General features: G+C 34.2%; 2 protein-coding genes and 1 pseudogene across 2 annotated transcripts; all 3 read right to left on the bottom strand.

The window, feature by feature from the left end:
• Nucleotides 1-200: 200 nt before the first annotated feature.
• Nucleotides 201-2,281, bottom strand: LOC131945205 (uncharacterized). Its single transcript, XM_059306270.1, has 2 exons — nt 1,971-2,281; nt 201-1,590 (listed from the first exon to the last, which is right to left on the bottom strand). Exons 1-2 carry the CDS (start codon nt 2,096-2,098, stop codon nt 201-203), a joined length of 1,518 nt encoding a protein of 505 aa, XP_059162253.1. The 5' UTR covers nt 2,099-2,281.
• Nucleotides 2,282-14,085: 11,804 nt separating this feature from the next.
• On the bottom strand, nt 14,086-14,631 carry LOC131949437 (dynactin subunit 5-like; annotated as a pseudogene).
• Nucleotides 14,632-18,694: 4,063 nt separating this feature from the next.
• Nucleotides 18,695-20,458, bottom strand: LOC131945121 (hepatitis A virus cellular receptor 1-like). The gene has a single exon (XM_059306157.1). The coding sequence runs from the start codon at nt 20,456-20,458 to the stop codon at nt 18,695-18,697; it is 1,764 nt and encodes a 587-aa protein (XP_059162140.1).
• Nucleotides 20,459-22,317: the final 1,859 nt, after the last annotated feature.

The raw sequence follows: 22,317 nt of genomic DNA, 5'->3' as shown, positions 1-22,317 counted from the left end.
ATAACTGATAAAAACAAAACATTACAGATTACAGATACATTATATATATATATATATATATATATATATATATATATATATATATGTGTGTGTGTGTGTGTGTGTGTGTGTGTGTGTGTGTATGTGCACGCGAGATACAGATAACAAATTACAAGCAAAAAAGCACGTGAATAGAAAATGTTATTGAGATTTTTAAACTGTTATTTTTTATCCATAGGTAATATCATTGTATATCCCAAACAATTACGTCTGATTTTCACGGTCGGTTCATGTTGTTGCATATTGGTAACGTGTTGGATCTCATCATCATCTGGAGTGTTGTTGTATGGCTGATCCTCGCTTGTGGCCCTTTTATCACAGACTTTTACGTCAATAATCTGAAGTGTTGCCTCCCCTACAACAGGTTTAGCGAGAGTATAGGGAGATAACTCTTGATCTGAAAGCACGAGTTGTTGTTCTTGTTCTACTTGAAGTAACTGTTGGTAAGGGTTTTTTAAATCCCGCAGTTCTTGTCCTAGTCTTTGGTAATCACTACTGGTTGATTCAGCACTATTGTAGTAGTCAAGAGTAGAATCTTTATTGTTACAAGATTTACCTGGCTGGGATTCTTGATTTATTCCTTCAGATTTGTGACTTCGTTTCACTTCCCACTCAGAGTCTATTGAATTGCTACTTATGGTCATAGTATTTGCATACTGATCTAAGTTTTCATGGCCAGTTGACGCAGCTTGCATGTCCCCTACCTCTACTATTGTTGTGTAATCAGTCTCAGCCAGACAATTAAAATATTCCGTAACTTGAAGTTTATGTACAGTTTTTACCAAATCTGGTGGATCTTGAGTTGTATCTTTTGTGTTTGTTGCATGCTCGATTTCCTTAACACGTTTAGAGATTGTGGTGCTTTTCAGTTTAGGTGTATGGTTATTTAGTGTTGTATCAGTAGAAATACTCTTTAGATACTTCTGATGCCTTCTCCACACGAAAATACCAATGATAAAACATAGAACAAGAACCACAGCACCAACTACACACACGCTGATGATTAGTGTTGTTTCAGCGATGTCATCACTTGTATCGTTGTTGGAAACTATCCCAGAAACATTCGCTGAACTGTTATCACGTAATGCGTGTGTTGTAGATGGATAGAAAATATTTGTGTTAATTGATGCTGTTGTGGCTGTTGTACTTGATGCTGAACTGGGTTTTTCCGTCGTCGTCGTCGTCGTTGTTGTTGTAGGTACTGTTGTTGATGTGGTGGTGGCTATGGATCTATAATAAAATGTTAGATCTTTAAGCCAGCATAAAATTGAACAATTCATGATGTTATCACCAGAGATGTAGATGTCGTCTTTTTGCAAAACTACTCCAGCTCTATTTGAAGTGCAGGTTTCCGGTAATTTTAGACAGTCTTCTGTTAGTATGTTAGCAGTACACTTAAGGCTATACAAATTAGGGTAGACGGTGCAAACATAGTATATATTTCCTGTCAATGTATTATTATTTCCTGAAGAATGCACTATGTATTTATTATACATAAAATTGTAGGTAGCTGTGCATTCTGTTATGTTTTCACGCATGCAGTCGTGAAATCTGCAATATAAAATTGCTCTTTTTTACTTGGAAAAATATATGACTTTAATTATTGTGAGGTGAAGTGAAGTAATAAAACAATAAACACAAAGGTAAAAATTTGTATTTTCTAGAAATTATTAGTCTATTCAATTGTTTTTTTTTTGTTATACGTTACATAACTTTTGTTTACATTTAAAAAATAATTTAAAAAATCAGCTTATTATAATAAGTATGCGATCATGTTATTTCTCATTGTAATTACTGTTAAAGTTAAGTAGCCTAAACCTAATAAAAATACCTTAACATAAATTGATTATTATAGCTTAAAAATAATGATTTGTTAATGATAATTTTTTTCATAATTTAAAGTATCTTTTGTATGTTATGGTAGCATTTACCTGTTAAAGTTTGAAACACTAAAATTAATCCTCTTGCCACTGGTTGAAAACACGATTTGTCCAGCAAGTTCAGTTACCATGAAATTCAAACAAAACAAACACCATTGTAACATCATAAACTTCGACATCCTTACAGGTTCTAATTTAAATTGTATTTTTTAATATAATTAATGCAAGTATAGTCTATGTTTCCTACTTAACTCACTACCTTATGACGCTAAGAATAAACATACGAATCACACGCTTTAATGTTAAAGTGCGTTTTAATGTTTTCGTTTTTAAGAAGTTTTTTTCCTCTGTATACAGAGCGTGCATGACCAGTTATGTATGTAATTAATCAGGTGGATCAAAATACTGGCTGTCAATGTATAACATATCCTGTTGTGTCGAGGTGATTTTATATCAGGGGAAACTTAAAGCCCTGTTTTATGGCCCGAACTTTTGTGTATCTTGTGACGTCTGTGCAAAGATATCGTAAGGTGACACAGCATGGTGTAGGGAGGACGATAGTGAGGTTGAAGTGGTGGGGGGAAGAGGGTTGAAGCGATAGCCATGTGGCGGGGAGGGAAGTTAACAATAACAATTCAGTACTTTTAATCTAGAGCAACACTATATTTTAAAAAATCTCTTTACCGTTCATGTCAATGAATGTTTTCTATTTAATAGAATTATGTTTTAAATACGACATGACGATGCAGTACATCGGTATAACGCGTTAGTGTTTGTCCGAAAGTCAAGATATCAGTTTATGAAAGTGGACAGTTTAGTTGTAACACAGTTCGACCTCTGCTACACATATTATTTATAGATGAACAGTAGCTCGTGTTTAGTTTTTTAAAGTTTCACCCGAAACTAATATGCTTTTAATAATTTGCTGCTCTTATTTTTTTTTTTTTTGCAGAAATAATTTTGTTAAGAACAATTCCGATATTTTAAGAATGTTGACAATCTTAATAAACCAACATCTATCCAGTGTCGTGAAAAAAAAGTTGCATCTGCACAAAATATCTGTTAAAACAAAACGTAAATTTCCTTGATTAGTTTGTTGAGTTGAAAAGGGAAGTAAATACAAACTAATCTCTGCCTCGTGTCGTTAGTGGCTAAAATAAAAAAAATAAATAAATTAATAATGCATCCTCTGTAGACTTAGCCATCTAATGGGCAGATGAAATAGAGTTCTTATGTTTATTTACCTCGGAAGGTGTGATCAGCACTTTATCCAACCGCCATTACTTTCCCTAACATGAGTTAGGAACCCATCATAGCTGGGTGGACTCAGAGACGTTCAACCGGGCGCTCTACCGCTTAGGCCACGCCGTCCCTAGTCCTTCTATTTTAAAATTCTAATATTACCATACATTATTATTATTAGCATACAAACAATACGTTAAAGTGACACCCCATTCAATGCTCTTGAGTTAGTGGTTATTTCTGTTAATAGGATCATTAATGATTGATTGTACTAAACCTATGAGGCGTAGAGGTGACTAAAGTCACGTTTAAAAAAAAAAAGTATAACATGCAAAAGTAATTAACACTAATGCTTACTTTTTGGATCTGGGCTACAAACGAAGATTAAAGAAAAAATACAATTACATTAGTTAATTACATGCTGTTTATTCCATGACATAATCTTACAATATACAAACTATATTATAGAGTATCAAGTGAATATTAACATTATTTTGTGTCAGAATATTTCTGAATATTTTAAAAAGGTATATCTTCACTAATCTCACCCATATCGCAGTGATATAAACACATGTCTTTTCGTCAATAATCTGTAGAGTTTTCACCCAATGCATTCAAAAGGAGAATACAGTTAAATCGGTCATGTAATAATACTTGTGTGATTAAGAATTTTTTTAAAATCCCTTTTTCCGTTAAAAATTGTTTCTGTTAGTTTAGAGTTTACTTTTGTCTCATTGACAATTCTAAAAAAGGCTTCGATACTCTGATTATCTTGACATGTGTTAACTTGTCAAAATACAACAGCTAAAACAACTTCGCGGGGATAGAAAGAGGAAGTGAATTCAGCAAATCTCTGTATTTTAATGAAAGAAGTTTTTAACGATAACCTTATCGCAATCTACACCGCAATCACATTATTTTAAATCAGATCCTGAAGATATTTATCTTGTACATTTCATTGTAATTTTCAGTGCAGCAAACATAAAAGATAACTTATGAATGTGGATAATGGATTACATGTGACATCTCCAATTTACATCCGGGTGATATATAATAGTTTAAGGCAAAACAAAAATAAATGCGGCCCAGGTTATCCAATTTTTTAAAAAGATATCCTGGTTATTCTTTTAAAAACCATCACGGTTGAGTTCGCCATCTTGTAGATTGTTGGGATAAGAGCTGTCTATACTCCCCCCCCCCCGATTGCATGGCAAGAGTTATATGCCCATACTCCTACATCAATAACCTGTAGAGTTCTCTCTCCTAAAACAGGTTTAGCGAGAGTATAGGGAGATAACTCTTGATCTGACAGCACGAGTTGTTGTTCTTTAAACAAAGTAGGTAACTGATCGTAAAGGTTTTTAAATTCCCGTCGTTCTAGTCCTAGTCTTTGGTAGTCACTGCTGACTGTATCAACGCTGTTGTAGTTTTCTACATCCTCCATCTTACTTTGGTTATCAGTTTCTTGGTTCTGATGAGCACAAATACCAACGTTTTCATAATTCAAAAAATTCGGAATTGAATCATGAATACGATTTACGTTATTGTACGTTCCAAAGTTTTGTTTCAAATGTGCTGATTCTAATTTGATATGATTGTCTCTACCTTCTGCTATAGTTGTGTAATCATCAACTATGAAGCTACTGTTATTTTCATGAACCACAGCTTCATGTCCAGTCTTTTGCAAATCTCGAGGCTTATTTTCCTCTTTGGTTATTGATAGAAACTGACTTCCACTTTCGTTAATAGATTTTGAATTATTTTTCTCGTTTTTCTCGTTGTCAGATTTTTCTACGATTGAACTTCCTCTCCGCCAGAGTAAAAAACAAATAATGGAGACGATAATAATCACAACAACACCAGCAACACTCACACTGATGATTGTTGTTGAAGTTGTGCTGCTGTCTAAGTTGTTTGAGTAAAATGTTGACGAATTTGTTGTCCTGTTTAGAGTCTGCAAATCTGTATTACGGTTTATTGTAGTTAATGGAAATTCGGTCTTTGACGCATATGTTACATTTATCGTTGATTTACTCGTTGACGATAGTATAATTTGTTCTGAATGTATTGTTGTAGTAATAGTCGTTGACGGCTTAGTTGATGGCTCAATTGATTTATTGTAAAATGTCCGATAGCTACATGAGTATGTGCAATTGTTTATGTTATCTCCAAGAATATAAGCAAAATTTGTATTTAGAACGACCCCAACATTGTCTGAAAGACAGTTTTCAACAAAGTCTTGACATCCGCGCAATCGACTAGGGGTGCATTTAAAATAATTGCGATCTTCAAAATCAAATAATTCGCACTCATAGTAATAGCTTCTTTCAATGTTTTTTGTCTCGTCCAAACGCCATGTTTCATACACTACAGGTTTTAACCGAGTTTCATCAAAAGTTATATTGTAATAACCATAGCATACCTTGTATTTATTCACCATGCAGTTGAAGAAACTAATGAAGAGAAAAAAAAATAAAACCTGATCTTATTATCACAGTTACAAGTTTTAACCCAGTTCATTCATTTTAAAATCTAATTATAAAAAACCTACTGTAAAAATATACACATTTGACTTTTAAAATACAAATGATAAATCTCTTACCGGTAAAAAACTTGATCGTTAAGAAATGTAAGGCTTTTTCTCATTTCGTTTCCATTTGATGAAAATATTATTTTAAGAGAACTTTCTGAATGGTGTAACATCAACCATACCATTAAACACACTATCAAACAATGGTGAGTTTTGTATAGCAACTTCATTCTGTCTGTAATATTCACAAAAATATATAACAATTATATGCACAGTTCTTGTTTTTTCGTTTATGTGATAATAGCAAACGAACCAACAGCTTTATCTTAATCTTAGAGTGAAATCAGGAACAGAAACCTTCAGTTTGTCAACTCTAAAAATGTTACACTTCTGGGTTGTCCGTCCTCGCTTTGGTTTATGTTACGTCATCAATTACCAAAACAATAAGGGAATCCCCGACTTACTAAAAATAAAACGAAATGTGATGTCTCGTTTGGTTTAGTTTTTCATTTAACGTAGTGATGTCAACAGCTTAGGACTAATGTTTTGATATACACACACACACACACACACACACACACACACACACACACACACACATATATATATATATATATATATATATATATATATATATATATATATATATATATATATATATATATCGATGGTCTCGGTCGCAAACCGTCTAACTCCGAAAATGTAAATTTTACAGGAGAGACAAAAAACTGATTATTTCCTTCTCGATCGCTCTAATACAATTTTTTTTTAAAGATATCTCCGAAGAAACTCTCTACCGACTATACTGTAGCGTTTTAAAATGGGTTTTGTTGACATTTACAAATTTATAGCAGGTTTAAAAAGATAGACGGTTTGCTCGGTCTAAAATTCTCGGTGCAAACCGTCTATCTGTGCGCGCGCAGACTTAACTGTTTTGAGCCGAGAATTTCGGTCTCAGCCGCGTTCGTTCGTTTTGTCCAATGAACGTGATTTAGTTATGTTTATGTTTTTAAGTTATAATTAACACTTCATAATATATAGATTATTGTTTTGGGCTCATATTTTAATTATTTGAGTTTATTCAACATTATGGGGTCAGTTTAATTTTTAGTAGAGTTGTTTTAGTATAGCTTAATCGCTTTCGACTGTATTCATTATGTCTGTTATTTATTATGCTTTATTTATTAAATCTTTCTATTCTCACAGTTTATTTTACTAAATCTGGTGGGTGCTGGGTTTGTAGAATGATAATAGTAAAAACAGAAATCGTTTTGTCAGATATATTATGAATGAGACATAAAACACTAATCACATTAATACTGACTTAATGTTTACTTATTTTACAAAAATGTAACACAAAAAAAATGTGTTTATTTTTTAAATTTATTCTTTGAATAAACGTCACATATAGAAAAATTAAAATGGCAACATATTTTTAAAATCAGGGAAATCATCATAAAAAGGTGTGTTTATGACTTGCTTTTAGGTGCTCAAATATGACAGCTTTTATCTTTTTTTCTGCTCTTGTACAATTTGACAGGGGCTGCAAATGAGATCATAATCTTACAACCCTAGCTTAGCAATTGCCAGCTATCTGGTAATTCACTTTGAAGTAGACAGCAGCATCAGGCTTGTACTGCAGTGCACGAATATCTGTCGCTTTGAATTCTTGATAGGTCTGAGTGGTCTTTTTAGAGCGGCGGGTCTCTTGTATGGTAAGACTGGTCTTTTTGAGAGAGGTTGGTGTCTAATGTCTGTTATGTGAGGCTGGTCTATTGTATGTTACGACTGATCTGTTGAGAAAGGCTGGTGTCTTGTATGGTAAGACTGGTGTTGAGAGAGGCTTGTCTATTGTAGGATAAGACTAATCTTTTGAGAGAGGCTGGTCTCTTGTATGGTCTGTTGAGAGAGGCTGGTATCTTAGAGGGTAAGATTGGTCAGTTGAGAGAGATTGGTATTTTGTATATTACGACTAGTCTGCTGAGAGAGACTGGTCTCTTGTGAGTTACTGGTGCCTTAATGTTTCGACTTGTATGTTGTGAAAGGCTGGTCTGTTGAGAGATGCTGGTGCCTTTATGATTTGTCAGTTCAAAGATTCGGGTGTCTTGTATGGTAAGACTGGTCTGTTGAGAGAGGCTGATCTGTTGAGAGAGGCTGGTCTGTTGAGAGAGGCTGGTCTGTTGAGAGAGGCTTGTCTGTTAAGAGAGGCTGATCTGTTGTGAGAGGCTGGTATCTTGAGAGAGGATGGTCTATAGAGAGAGGCTGGTCTGTTGAGAGAGGCAGGTCTGTTGAGAGAGGCTGATCTGTTAAGAGAGACTGGTCTGTTGAGAGAGGCTGGTATGTCGAGAGGCTGGTCTGTTGAGAGAGGCTGATCTGTTAAGAGAGGCTGGTCTGTTGCGAGAGGCTGGTCTGTTGAGAGAGGCAGATCTGTTGAGAGAGGCTGATCTGTTGGGAGAGGCTGGTCTGTTAAGAGAGGCTGATCTGTTAAGAGAGGCTGGTCTGTTGAGAGAGGCTGGTCTGTTGAAAGAGGCTGATCTGTTGAAAGAGGCTGGTCTGTTAAGAGAGACTGATCTGTTAACAGAAGATGGTCTATAGAGAGAGGCTGGTCTGTTGAGAGAGGCAGGTCTGTTGAGAGAGGCTGATCTGTTAAGAGAGACTGGTCTGTTGAGAGAGGCTGGTATGTCGAGAGGCTGTTCTGTTGAGAGAGGCTGATCTGTTGAGAGAGGCTGGTCTGTTATGTGTGTTGAGAGAGGCTGGTCTGTTGAGAGAGGCTGGTCTGTTGAGAGAGACTGGTCTGTCGAAAGAGGCTGATCTGTTAAGAGAGGCTGGTCTGTTGAGAGAGGCTGGCCTGTTGAGAGATGCTGATATGTTGAGAGGCTGGTCTGTTGAGAGAGGCTGGTCTGTTATGTGGTAAGACTGGTGTGTTGAGAGAGGCTGGTCTGTTGAGAGAATATGATATGTTAAGAGAGGCTGATCTGTTGAGAGAGGCTGGTCTGTTGAGAGAGGCTGATATGTTGAGAGAGGCTGGTCTGTCGAGAGAGGCTGATCTGTTTAGAGAGGCTGGTCTGTTATGTGGTAAGACTGGTGTGTTGAGAGAGGCTGGTCTGTTGAGAGAGGCTGGTCTGTTATGTGTGTTGATAGAGGCAGGTCTGTTGAGAGAGGCTGGTCTGTTGAGAGAGGCTGATATGTTGAGAGGCTGGTATGTTGAGAGAGGCTGGTCTGTTGAGAGAGGCTGGTCTGTTGAGAGAGGCTGATATTTGAGAGAGGCTGGTCTGTCGAGAGAGGCTGGTGTGTTGAGATAGGCTTGTCTGTTGAAAAATTAATCATAAAAGCATTTACTAAAGACAACTAACCATGTCGTTGAACATGTACGCCAAACATTTTGTAACTTACCATATAAACATTTCTTAACACGTATCTAAACCCTCAATCTTAAGCTAGTAGTGAATTAATAATTAGTAATTTTTTGCACATTCTTGTGGAAATATAATTCGAATTATATTGTTTTGATTGATATTTAGATTCTAGAATGAAGATCTAGTTTCAGAGCATTGTGTTAGCCTGAAAAATTGTAAACAAGTCAGTTTGGTTATTGACAATCTGGAAATAGGCTATATTAAACAAATACTATTTGTTTATTATTCTTTAAAATGATAAAATGTAATAGAATAGTTGAACATAATTAATCAAATATCCTTACCTATAAGTACTGTGACTGCTGTGCAGTAAAATTATGTGATTGCGGCGTGCGACTGTGTTCCCGATCAAAAGTGTACTGACAAATATAGCGATATTCGTTTTGCGCCGAGATTTTTAGCGCTAGAAATAATAGGCGGTTTGTTCAAATTATTATATCTCAATAATCATTCTACAGATTTCTCTAATATTTTCAGGCATTATGGGGAATCATATTGGCTTTTGATTTATGTAAAAAAAAGAAAATCGAATTTTTTTGAGTTAGACGGTTTGCGACCGAGACCATCGATATGTATATTTATATATAAATATACATATATATATATATATTTATATATATATATACATATATATATATATATATATATATATATATATATATATATATATATATATATATATATATATATACATAAATAAAGGTTATCTATTAAAAACTAAGTCAATCAATATTCTGACTGTTGTGATAAAGTTTGACTCCTGTATAAATCGAGAGTTAAATACCTTATCTCAATGGATATGACTTTTGTGGTTTATCTTTCCTGAAACAACAATAGCGAGAGCCAAGGAGTAAACTCTTAATTTGACAGCACGAGTTTTTGTTCTTGTTGTATTTAGAGTAATTGTCGGTAAGGTTGTTTTTTTTCAAACCCGTTGTTCTCATCCAAATTTTTAAAATTCAAAACATAACAAGATGACGCATAATAATTAACTGTTTTGGTGGGAATCCCGCCCAACATTAACTAAAAAAAATGAAGAGGACAATTTCCAAACTTTTCAAAGTTTACCGTTGTCATCTGTTCTTATCGAATCCAGAGTTTCTTCCAGGCATCTCTTCGGGGTGCGAAGTCCCCCCCCCCCCCCCGAAGAAAATCTACCGCCCCCCCCCCCCCTCCGAAAATTTCAAGTGCCCCCCTAAAAAAAACTCTGGAAGAAACACTGATCGAGTTATCTTCTAATGACCAATTATTATATTATCACAGCGCATACCATTCTGTTTTAATCTAGTTTATAACGTCACGTGGCGATCGTATAGATTGATTATGTCTCGGCTTTTTTTGGGCCTTGGAAGTTTTCTTTCATGTGGCTATTACACTCTTTAGAACTGTTAGATGTGGTTGAAAGCTATTTAATTCGATGAATCAGTTTTCTTGGTTCTCCTCAGGAAAAAATAACAGTAAAAATAGACAGATTAAGAAACTACGCATACGGTTATAAATTGCTATTGTATTATGGCATTCTTCGGTATAATACTCACTTAAAATTTATGTTAATATAATAACATTAACAAGACAAAACAGACAAGTTGTTAAATAGATTAAATGTACATAACAGCTTGTGGTTTTTACACATTCTTATAGCAGTCATTGGTGTTGGTTAAAAAATGTATACATTCTTACCAACTAGATATTAATAGCGTTTTATGAAGAAAGATAGATTGAATATCAGAATACATTATGGATAGGTACGGCTAGGTAAACAGATTCGCGCATGACTAGTTCTATAGGTGTCACATCAAGTGGATCAAAACAGCGGCTGTCAATACGGAACGTATCCGGTTTGATTTAAAACTTGACTCAATGTTTGCGATATTTTAACTGTCAGAAAATGAAAATAGTATGTACTGTAAATATACTGATTTCTAGAGAATTTGATGTCAAGGCCACATTAGAAACCCTCCCTCATTTAACCCGTGAACAACATTTTAAGGGCGAGGCATTGTGTAAAATATAACATTAATTCTGTTCAGTAACACCGTGAAAGATACAGTCATTGTGTAGCTAGGTGGCTAGTTAGAACGTTAAAGTGCTTTGCAAACGCCGACTCTATTATGTAGTACATTATCATCTCTCTTTGACACTATATTTCTCAAAAGTTCGTAAATGTGGTTACAAAATCTTTTTTTATCGTTTTATATTAAGCAATAATATTTAATAATTTCCCGTCTTTATTGTCCCATTCTTTAGTGGTGAAGATAATGTTTTCCTGCTAAAATTCGTATTGAATGAGTCAGCAACCTTATCAGTCGTGTGGTGGTCTTTGTGTAGTCGTGATCTTGTTATTATAGTTATTTTTAGATTTTCTCAATAACATTAAAGTAAAATATGCAGTGATAATATTTATTGATTATTCTGTCAAAGGATCTACGATAACGAAACGCAGAGGAGAAATTCGTAAAACTGTCATCATTTTTCTTTGATTATAAATATCTTTCATCTTGTGACCTTATCTACTCGTATGCTTAAGTTGAAAATAGGATAATCTAAATGTGACATAACGTGAACTTCATCTTCATGTGCGAAGTGAGTGGGAAGTTTAAATGTAGTGTTTACATAAAAAAACACATTTTCTATGATATAATTGGTAATCAAATAATATAACTTTATGACTACCCCAATCCACTTTAGAAGCCAATAACATTTTTTTTTCTTTCTTTACGGACATTACCGGCTCAGGGGGTGTCTCCTATTAGCCAGGCAGACCTCAACACGGAAAACTCCGACTAGCTGGCTTGGGTATCGGTTTAATTACTGTATCGGTCGCTTCTGTCTTTCGGTTATGACAAGGCTTATCTTCCACCCTACTCGTACCCCACAGTACCTGGCTCACCCTTATAAAAGATAACTAAAATAGTACGTCACTGACAGGTAAAAAAATGCATTCTGAATAAAATAACATTCCCCATTTAACGATATTCGAAAAGTCGGCACCTCAGTAGCAGTAAACATGGAATTGTTGTCCCGGGGCTGGCTAAAGCACGACTGTGAGGCTGGGCCTGGTACCCAAGCGGCTCTCAACTGACCATTTATTTTCTACATCACCTATTCTCACTGTTCTCTCATCGTGTTTTAATCCTGTTTAAAGTTGTTTTTCTTTACAGTATAATATTTGTATGAGTTTTTATGAGTTTGGAAAGTGAAGTAATGTAATTATTAAAACGAGCCGACCCGCGGCGTATCATATGCCGCTATTTAGTTGTTTTATTTTCTACTTTTCAGGAATTCATAATTTGTTGTGAATTCAACAGTACCAATGCTGCCACTGAAAATATTTGCTTTGAAACACTATCAGTAGGTGGTTAAGGACGATAACCCCCCCCCTCTTATTTCCCCCAGTCCCTACCCTACAGCCCCCCGTGATAGCAACCTCCACTTAGTTACCTACCCTACGTGTAAAATCGTTTCAAACTAAATTATCTGCCCCTAATAGCCGTCACTTAACCCGGCTCTACGATTGTAAACATTTAGCGTGAACCACAGCTCACCAGACCATGTGGGGGTTGGGGTGGTAGAGATATGCCTAGAGAGGAAGAGAGAGGGAGCTGCTAGGCGCGCTTACAGCTTAATGTTTTCTATGGTCTCCATGAAGAGAATTATATATACGAGCCGACCCGCTGCGTATCATAAGCCGCTATTTAGTTGTTTTTTTCTACTTTTCAGTAATTTATAATTTGTGAATTCGACAGTACCAATGCTGCCACTGAAAATATTTGCTTAAAAACACTAAACCCCCTCCCCCCACGTGAAAGCAGCCTCCTCTTAGTTACCTCCTCTAAGTTTAAAATCGTTTCAAGCTAAATTATCTGCCCCTAATAGCCGTCACCAAACCCGTCTCTATGATTGTAAAATGTAAACAGCGTGAACCACAGCTCACCAGACCATGTAGGAGTGGGGTGGGGGTGGTAGTGATAGTGATAGAGAGAAAGAGAGGGGACTGCAAGGAGGCGCTTGCAGCTTGTTTTCTAACGGCTCCCAGGAGAGAATTATATATATAGATAGAAAATTTGGGCAATGAAATAGAGAGCCACTCCCTGACATCAAGAGAGCAGCACGCGGCTCGCGAGTCACAGATTTCGACCTAGTTTAAAAACGTATTGAGGCTGGTTAACAAACAATGAACTTTTTTTTCTGATTTTTTACATTGTATTTTGGAAGAAATAATAAATTGTAAAGCAACCTAGCATAGTTTAAACCAGGATAAATAATGATTTACGTCAGCATTAAACATAAAATACAAAAATTCATAAAAACGTTTTAATAACAAGCTTTTATGTAATGATGCACTAAAAAGTAGAAAATAAATTATAGACTACTATTTAAATAACTATAAAGAAAAGCTTGGGTCACTTTAGTATCTATTGGATACCTTTACTAATGTTAAGGAAGACACCCACGCTTTTCTTTATAGTTATTTAAATAGTAGTCTATAATTTATTTTCTACTTTTTAGTGCATCATTACATAAAAGCTTGTTATTAAAACGTTTTTTATGAATTTTTTTTCAGTACTTTACATGTTTTATCTACAATAGAGTTACATGACTAAAAACCATTGCGCGCCTACTGAATATCACGTTCAGTAGGCGCGCAATGGTTTTTGAACGCAGCCATTACGTGGTCGTGATGGCGCAGCTATTGATGACGCGTGTGGTGTGGTTGGCTAGACATGCCTACTAATTCGGTCCAAATTTTAATTAATTCATAAAAAATCAATTAGGCATCCAATTAAGTCAAATTTAGTTTCAGATTGCATTGTCTTCATGTCTTGACCCACGTGCCAACTGTGAATCGTATCGGTCAAGTAGAACGGTCCGAATTTTCACTCCTGCGTTTCCGTCTAGACAGACTGACGAGGAAGTGAGTTAAATAAAAGCTTGTAATAAATAGGAGAAATTGATAGATGTTAATAAATTATTGTTTTCATTTTGCTTTCCCATGGGGCTTGAAGTGTTGGTAGTAATTGACTGTAATGTCTATCATTACATCCTGTGTACAGTCAGGTAGATCAACTGTCATTTTCCCTGGTGATACTGAGTGTGAAAGGTGGAACAACGGTTCCAGAGGTACAACTGTGTTGTTTGCTGTTGCACAGCAATCTTTGAGTAGTGATCTTCGACCAATGCCACAGTTTTTTCCTATGTGCACAAATGATCCTACTTGAGCAGCATTGACTATAGAATCCTCTTCAATTAATACATGGTCACCAATATGAAGAGGAAAAAATGCCACACCTTTTGAAAAAAATTTAAAAGCTGGTCATATTACAGCATTTTTACTGATAATACAATGTCTCCCTATTCTCACATTAACCAGGGCTCCTCTAATGACATATCCAGTCATTACAATAGTGTTTCCTATTATGACAATGTTCTGGCTGCCACACAAAACTGACTGTCGTCTATTTTTATTTCCTGATGCCGTTTCAATATACTGTGGACAATTGTAGAATTCTTCCTGAAGCTCCATTTTAATGTCAAACAACAAACATCGAACTACTTTTTTTTTTTTGGCAGTACAAACTAAAGATTTATTAAACATATCAATAATATATGCATTTCAACACATATTGGTAATTTTCACATGCTACTAATACACATAAAAATGTATTTATATATGAAACTCATAAGAAAGAGATAAACTTCCAAAACTTGTGTTGGATGCTTTGTATTGAAATCAATGATCACATTATTTAATTGCATTATAATCCTAACCATTATTTTGGACCTAACACAATAAGTACCATTATTTATCTGTTTAGGTAAATTTGGAAAGTATTATCAGTAACTTAGTAAAACATATCTTTATTTTTTTATCACATGAGAATATTGTAGCTAAAATAAGGTGCTATAGCAGTTTTCCTAATGGGATTGACACAAGTGTGTATTTCTTGAACTTGTTTGTTGTAAGATTCTGGTAGCTAAGAGATTTATAAAAAAATTCATAAAAAACGTTTTAATAACAAGCTTTTATGTAATAATGCACTAAAAAGTAGAAAATAAATTATAGACTACTATTTAAATAACTATAAAGAAAAGCCCACTATCATCCTCGTAACTTGCTTAACATAATTGCTTTGGAACTTGTCCTCGATATTGCTTCGTTGAGGAGGAGATACGACTTAAAGCTGAGAACACACATCCATCCATTCCCAGAAAAGACGAGTTATTAAACGCAATTCTCCAGAATGGAAATTGCGCTAAAAAACTTATACAATCACATAAATTGTCGAGTATAGTTGTTCTTTTAGCAGCACTGCATGGCAAAATACACTTTTACCCCCTTACATTATTGTGATTACTAAAATATCTGCCAGATAATAACCATGTATTCTAGCTGCTGGAATATTTACAAATATTTACATCACTAACATATATTATGATGGCTAACAAAATTGTTCATAGCACTTTTTTATTTTACAAAACTGAATTTCAAAATTTAATTATTTACGCAATTCTCATACAACTATTACAACTATCACTTTACAACAAGAGAGCCAATTATATTATTATATTAGTATCTTTTATATCCTAATAATTGTCCACAACTTGTAGATTTTATTTGCTGGTCCTACAATGGTGTGGTGTCAAACACATTATTTCAGGTGTGGCATAATCTGTTTCTTCTGAGAGAACTTGTGCCATGTTTCATATTTCTTCACCGTCATGATTTTGAAATGTATCTGAAGTGTTTCGTGGTCATCTGTTTGGTGATGCTTCTAACTTTTCTTTTCATGTTACTCTAATAAAATTCTCTAGAATCCATTTGTATCAGTAACTAGCAGCTTCATCATGGTGATCAGCTGGCCCACATTCTCACGAAAATGAAATCGGAAACAAACATCGAACTACGAATGTTAAATCGCAATGAGCAGAAATGTTTAATTAACAAATAAATGATAAAAATGAAGTGTGTATAATAATAAAACAATGTTGTTTTGTTACTGTTTATAATTGGATATAAAAATCATCTAATTAAAAACAAACCCATTGAAATGCAGAATGTAGACAAGCATAATCTGAAACCATTTAGAATAATGTTGGCATCATAATTCTATGTAATCAATCATTGTTGATAGCATTCGTTATCTACCCAATCACTCTATGTTGATATTATGTAGAGTTATCTTTCCTAAAGTATGTTTAAAAATAACTCTTGGTCAGACAGCGCGAATTGTTCTTCTGTAAGTAACTGTAAGGGTTTTTTACCTGAGGCTAAATTAAACAGAGAGCAACGCAGCTCTTTTGGGGCCTTTATTGACACAGAGGAAGCAGGAAGTTTAAATAAAATTTAAGTTAGTGGTTTTTAAGAAGCGATTGGGATAAATTAAAAGAACTAGTAATGAAGACACACGGTGCACATTGTTGTCGGGTGTGATAATACCGGCTAATTACAACTAATTTAAAGTGTTATGAGTTGTGATGATGTTCACATTCACTAGTTTAAAAAAAAAATAAAAAAAATTATATGTATAAAAAATGTTGCTGTACTCAGTTCCGTATTGACACTTAGAATTTCATAACTAATAATGTTATCTTTTCTAATTCCCAAATATAAATATACCGACATTTGTTGTTATAAGGTTTATTAAAAATATGTTTGCTACATTTTCACTGTTAAGAAATACATTTTCAAAAAAGAAAATAAACTTCAAAATATAAATTCATCAGTTTTATTTAATTAACAACATTGACTTACATTGCGTATTCTTAGCCGCCTGATACTTAGAACTACAAAATTAACGTCATAGATGTGCTAGCCTTAGAAAATATGCTTTTCGGCTAGATATTAACATATACAATTTGCTTGATATACCCTTGGCATTCATAGCCATTTTCCTTATTTAAAAAATGCAAGCTCTTCTTCTCCAAAATATTTTAGTATGTGAATTTTGAAATAGTTTGCTCTAACGTATGCAACTTTTAGGTATTGTTAAAAAAAATGAAATGAACAAACAATACATATGTTTGTATTTATTGATATGTTATAAAGATACACTCGTATATTATTTTTAACTATATGTCGATACCAAACAATGGTTTAATTTTATTATTTTTTCAAACAAATCTAAGTTTTCTAATTAAATACATGGAAAATGTATAGTAAGTGATATATAAAACAAAAACACACTTGAAACGATAATGAACTGTTTTTAAACAAAGATAGTTAATTAAATTTATTAATTATTATTAATTATTTTAGCATATGTATATAAAACATTAACTTATTAGAAGAAATTGTAAACAATCTTGATGCTCAAGCTGTAATCCTAAGCAAAGTTGTTTTCTGAAGATGATGCGGTTTATTAATAAATGTTGAAATAGTTGTTGATTTCAGAGTGAAACACACATTTGCCTGATTTTGGTAATCTGAATTTCCATGTGGCGCTAAGTGTATTGACTATGTAGTTCTAGACAAGTTCCTGCTACATATTGAGGCCACTTAAACAACATATCTTAGGTGGGGGATCATAGTGTGATGTATGGGATGTTTACATCTTAATCTGTAGGTCTATATGATGGTATTGACCCTTCATATATCGTGTGAATACTGTACATAATTCTCCAGGGGGAAATACGTATATGAATGATACAACCTGCACTGTTCAAATGTCAATGTGTATATATATGTCAATAAATATATTCCTGATCCTAATTACCTAACTCCGCAGCCCTACACTTTACGCCTACTATATCAACTACTAGTCTTCACAATATATATGCTCAACTTCTTTCTAACAATCGACTTTTTCCTAAACGCCATATTGCGCTAAATCTAATTACTGCTAACTCCTGACACTTGGTAAGCTGATCATCACACGTGATCGGTCATCTCGAATATCACTTATCATTGGTTCCTACCTGTTCTAACTAATGTACATAACTTGTCTACTTGACCTCTGGATATTGTTAATTTTCTCCTTTCTGTTTGACCTATTTATAACCAGTCTAACGTGCGTCATCACACCATGTTATATGCCAATATAAAACATAAAATATACAACAGCATTAAAGCTATAATGTGATTGTAGAATACTCAAAGTGTACTCATGAGGTAGAAGTAATGCTCGCTGTTGGCCCACTGAACATATTTAAAACAAATATAAGAAATCATTTGTTCAAAATTGTCAATGCAATGTAAAAGTAATAATTTATAATTAAAGTAAAACATATTTATATAGAAGTTAGACTAATTCTGAAACACAATTTTTAATACATCGTATTCGGAAAACCGAAATTTAATGGCTATATATTTAATCTATAAGCTAAGTATGTTGATTATAAAATATAAAATATGACTTTTCTTAAAATATTTAGAATAATATAATAATCATGTGGGGAAAAATAAGTAAAGTTTCCTTCAAAGCCTGACTGTCTATAAAGCAAGTAGAATTCACCTGTTTCTGTGACCTCGGTATACGCGGGGACAGTTTGGTCAGCACACTGCTCGCCGCCTTTACTAACATGAGTCAGGTTTCCCATCAGTGCTGGGTGGACTCAGAGGCTTTTAAAGACTTGTACAGTGATTCAAACTACACAAGGTATTGGTGTTTAGTAATTAATGGAAGAGTATAGCCCATGCTATCTCTTTGAATGTCAGCGCCACTTTCTGCTATGTGTGGTGCGAGGGAAGTAACCCCGACTTCATTACTTCCTTGTATATTTTCTGAGTTATCTGCACCTGTCGCTATGACATTTGTTTGAGTTGTCTCTCCTATAGCATGTTGAGAGAAGGTATGGCCAGATAACTCTTGATCTGACAGCACGAGTTGTTGTTCTTGTTCTACTGGCAGTAACTTTTGGTAAGGGTTTTGAAAATCACGTCGTTCTTCCCCTAGTCTTTCGTATTCGGTTCGTGAGGAGTGATTGCTGTCAAGATGTCTTGATTCCATACTAATTGGCGGAATTTGATTAATGACTGTGCTGTTTATATAATAACTTGACATTATATTACCATCATTTTGGTCAATTGTTATAATGTTATCTGAAGATGTTTTGGCATTTTCGATCTCGTTTGTAAACGCCATATAACCATCTTCAAGAAATCCAATGTGATGTTCTGTTTGCGAAATGCTTCTGTTTTCATCCGTCGCTAAGACAACAGGAGTCGTAACTACAGCATGGTTCGTATTTAATCCATGTGATGATCGTGCATTAAAACTAACGTTTTTGATAACTTTGTTTTCAGTAAGATCTGCTGACGTCACAACTACAGATTTGATATGTGATCGATCACGTCTTTTCTTTTGACATCTCAAGACAAGAATGACAACAATAATACATACAACAATGACCACAGCACCAACAACACATACACTGATGATTATTGTTGTAGTTTTGTTGCTTTCTGTTGGCTTTAGATCAGTATTTACAACAGTCGTAGTAGTTGCAGTAGTTGTGTAGTTTGATAATGATGATGTTTGAAAAGTGATGGTGGTCAGTATCGTGGTTGCTAAAATAGATGAAGATGTTGTATAACTAGAGGTATATATGGTAATTTGTTTGGTTGATGTGTTTGTTGTTGTAGTTGTAGTAGGTATTGTAAGTGTGATAGGTGTGGTAAGTGTGGTAGGTGAAGGTGTGGTAAGTGTGGTAGGTGAAGGTGTGGTAAGTGTGGTAGCTGTAGGTGTGGTAAGTGTGGTAGGTGTAGGTGTGGTGGTCAAATACATTGAAAAGCTGGTAGTAGGTGTGGGTGTAGTTGTAAACGTAGTGGATGTGGTGTTCGAGTCAGACGCTGTTGTTGCTGAAGTAGTTGTGTAGGGATATAGAGTTTGTAAAGCAGTAGGTGTTGTAGTTATGACTGCTGTTGATGATGCTAAAGTGGTAATGTTAGTAGATGTTGGTACAATGACAAATGCAGTACTAGTATCTAATATAGTTGATGCTGTTGATGATGACATGAAGTCAGTAAAAGTGCCTGATAAATTAACAGATGTGGTATCGTGATAAGAATTATACATAGTTGTGTTCATTATATCAGTAAGTGTTGGACGAATATCTGATATGGTATTCGTGTATTCAGTACTTGACGTTGTATCTGTGCTGGTATCTGTGGTTTGCTCTACATTAGACGAGTTTGTTGGTGGTAGTAAATACATTGCATAACTGGGTATCTTTGATTCGTCGGTAATCAATTTGTAGATAAAGTCTGATGTAGTAGCAGTTTGAGTAGTTGTCGAAAATGTTTCAGGAGCTGTGGTTGATGTTGGAGCTATTTGTTCTATGTAATAGAACGTTTGAAGTTGACCGGAACATGTCGTCGAAAAGTTACCAACTTCATCACCATACATGGTCATGTTATTCGTTTTCAGAACAACTGCTTTATGATTTGAGCTGTAGTATGAACTCAGATCTGAACAGTTTAAACTTGGCGTTGGATAGCACTCAATGGAACCGTTACGGGCATTAGTACCCAATTTACATTCATAAATGTTTGCTTCAGTACCATTTCTCTCTGACGGAATTACACCAGTCACGTTATAGTAATACATCAAGTTTTGTTTTGACGTTGAGTTGAAATTCGCTAAACACTCATCATGGTGATTTGACATGCAATCAAACAATCTGAAAACAAAACATGAATATGATCCATTTAAACTAATTAAACAATAGGAGATTAAAACGTAAAGTATCTATTTTAAAATAACGTCATTTTTTACTTTCTCGTAAAAACGAAGTATAGAGAAAGTATTGTAATCGTGCACAAAAATAACATGAAATTTTACAGTTTTCACCGTTTTATTAATCAGTCCTTCATCACATCCGGAGTATAGAGGACTTATTTTAATCAGGCAAAATTTATAAATACAAATATATAACTATTTTGGCGTTTTATGCGTTATCGAGTCGTAAAAACTGGACTTTGCAATTCTGTCCGAATGTCTGTGTGTGTGTGTCTTGAGTATCGTTACAGCTAGGTTGATGAAATTTCATATATAAGTATTTTATCCTGATCAGCTTTTGAGCGATTTCCGATAACCGGAAGTAGTTCTTTTTCTACTTTGAATTTTTAAAAAGCCTATAACTTGAGTACTATTTCAAATAGATAAATGAAATTTCAAAAATAAGTAAAATATCTAATTCTCTACCTTCTGTTAAATTTTGGATAATTTCCGTTGACCAGAAGTACTAATTTACGCTATTTCCGATTTCTCAATAAAAAAACGAATGTGAATTTATAAAGTACTAATAATATTCCGCACTATTATGCACGTTTTATTTGGCGTTCACAGGTGTGCAATTATTTTTTCTACGAGAATTTATTCTATTTTAAGTTTAAGTATTTAAAATAAATTAAAAGTCATGTCTATATCCCGAGTTCCCATCCCCTGTTTTTTTATGAAAGAATATTCGAGAAAGTTTAGGGGAGATCGCTCACGGTTTATTAATGTTTATCTTTTTTTTAGAAATACAGTTATGGTTAAGTGGCGTATTTATAATATCATTTCATAGTTTCAGATATTTTAATGAATTTGTTTAAAACAAATTATACCAATTAATTTTTTTAAAGTAAATTTTTACATGTAACAAAATACGTTATATAATTATCTCAAAATACGATGATAGTGAACTAGTAAATAGAAAACAATTTGCAACTGGATGTGAAAAAACACATTGTTAAACTGTTGTCTTATTATTATATTTATTGAATGATGCATAAAGACAGTTATTTCTTTTAAATTATACTAAAACATAAATATCATTTGTAAGTATATCATATTTACCTGTGTAATGTGGAACTATTAAAATAAACATCGAAAATGTAGTTCTTAGGAGAAAACACCATGTCGACTGAACATTTTGAGGGCTGGTACATCATCCAGAACATACACATTACAAACAGAAAGCAAGGTGGTTGATATCTCGACATCTTCTATTTCCGAAAAAATGTTTTTAGGATATAATAAAAAAAATATAATCTTCCTTAGTCAATCAAGTCGTGTAAATTACAACATATACTGTCAGCAGATAATCTAAATGTATTTTATATGCGATCCGTTGTTGCAAAGTAAAATGCGAGTGAAATGTGTGGCGGATATAAAATAGTGGATATTGCTCTTTCTTGGGTCACGTTTCGTGAAAGAAAACCCATGTAACTATATTTAGCATTTCCCTGGTCTCATAATACTTTGTCCCAGTAACTACAACTGACATC

Source organism: Physella acuta, unplaced genomic scaffold (genome assembly GCF_028476545.2).
Source record: "Physella acuta isolate Inbredline_101_S28 unplaced genomic scaffold, ASM2847654v3 ptg000007l, whole genome shotgun sequence".
Taxonomy (NCBI): domain Eukaryota; kingdom Metazoa; phylum Mollusca; class Gastropoda; family Physidae; genus Physella; species Physella acuta.
Note: the sequence above shows the minus strand (reverse complement) of the source record. Positions and strands in the feature narration are given on the sequence as shown.

What these genes read in the sequence shown, in the direction of transcription:
- LOC131945205 (XM_059306270.1), bottom strand. Translation starts at nt 2,098, where the DNA reads ATGTCGAAGTTTATGATGTTACAATGGTGTTTGTTTTGTTTGAATTTC. An exon ending in AGTGTTTCAAACTTTAACAG is followed by an intron (nt 1,591 to 1,970) that starts GTAAATGCTACC and finishes TTTATATTGCAG; the next exon opens with ATTTCACGACTGCATGCGTG.
- LOC131945121 (XM_059306157.1), bottom strand. Translation starts at nt 20,458, where the DNA reads ATGACCATGTATGGTGATGAAGTTGGTAACTTTTCGACGACATGTTCC.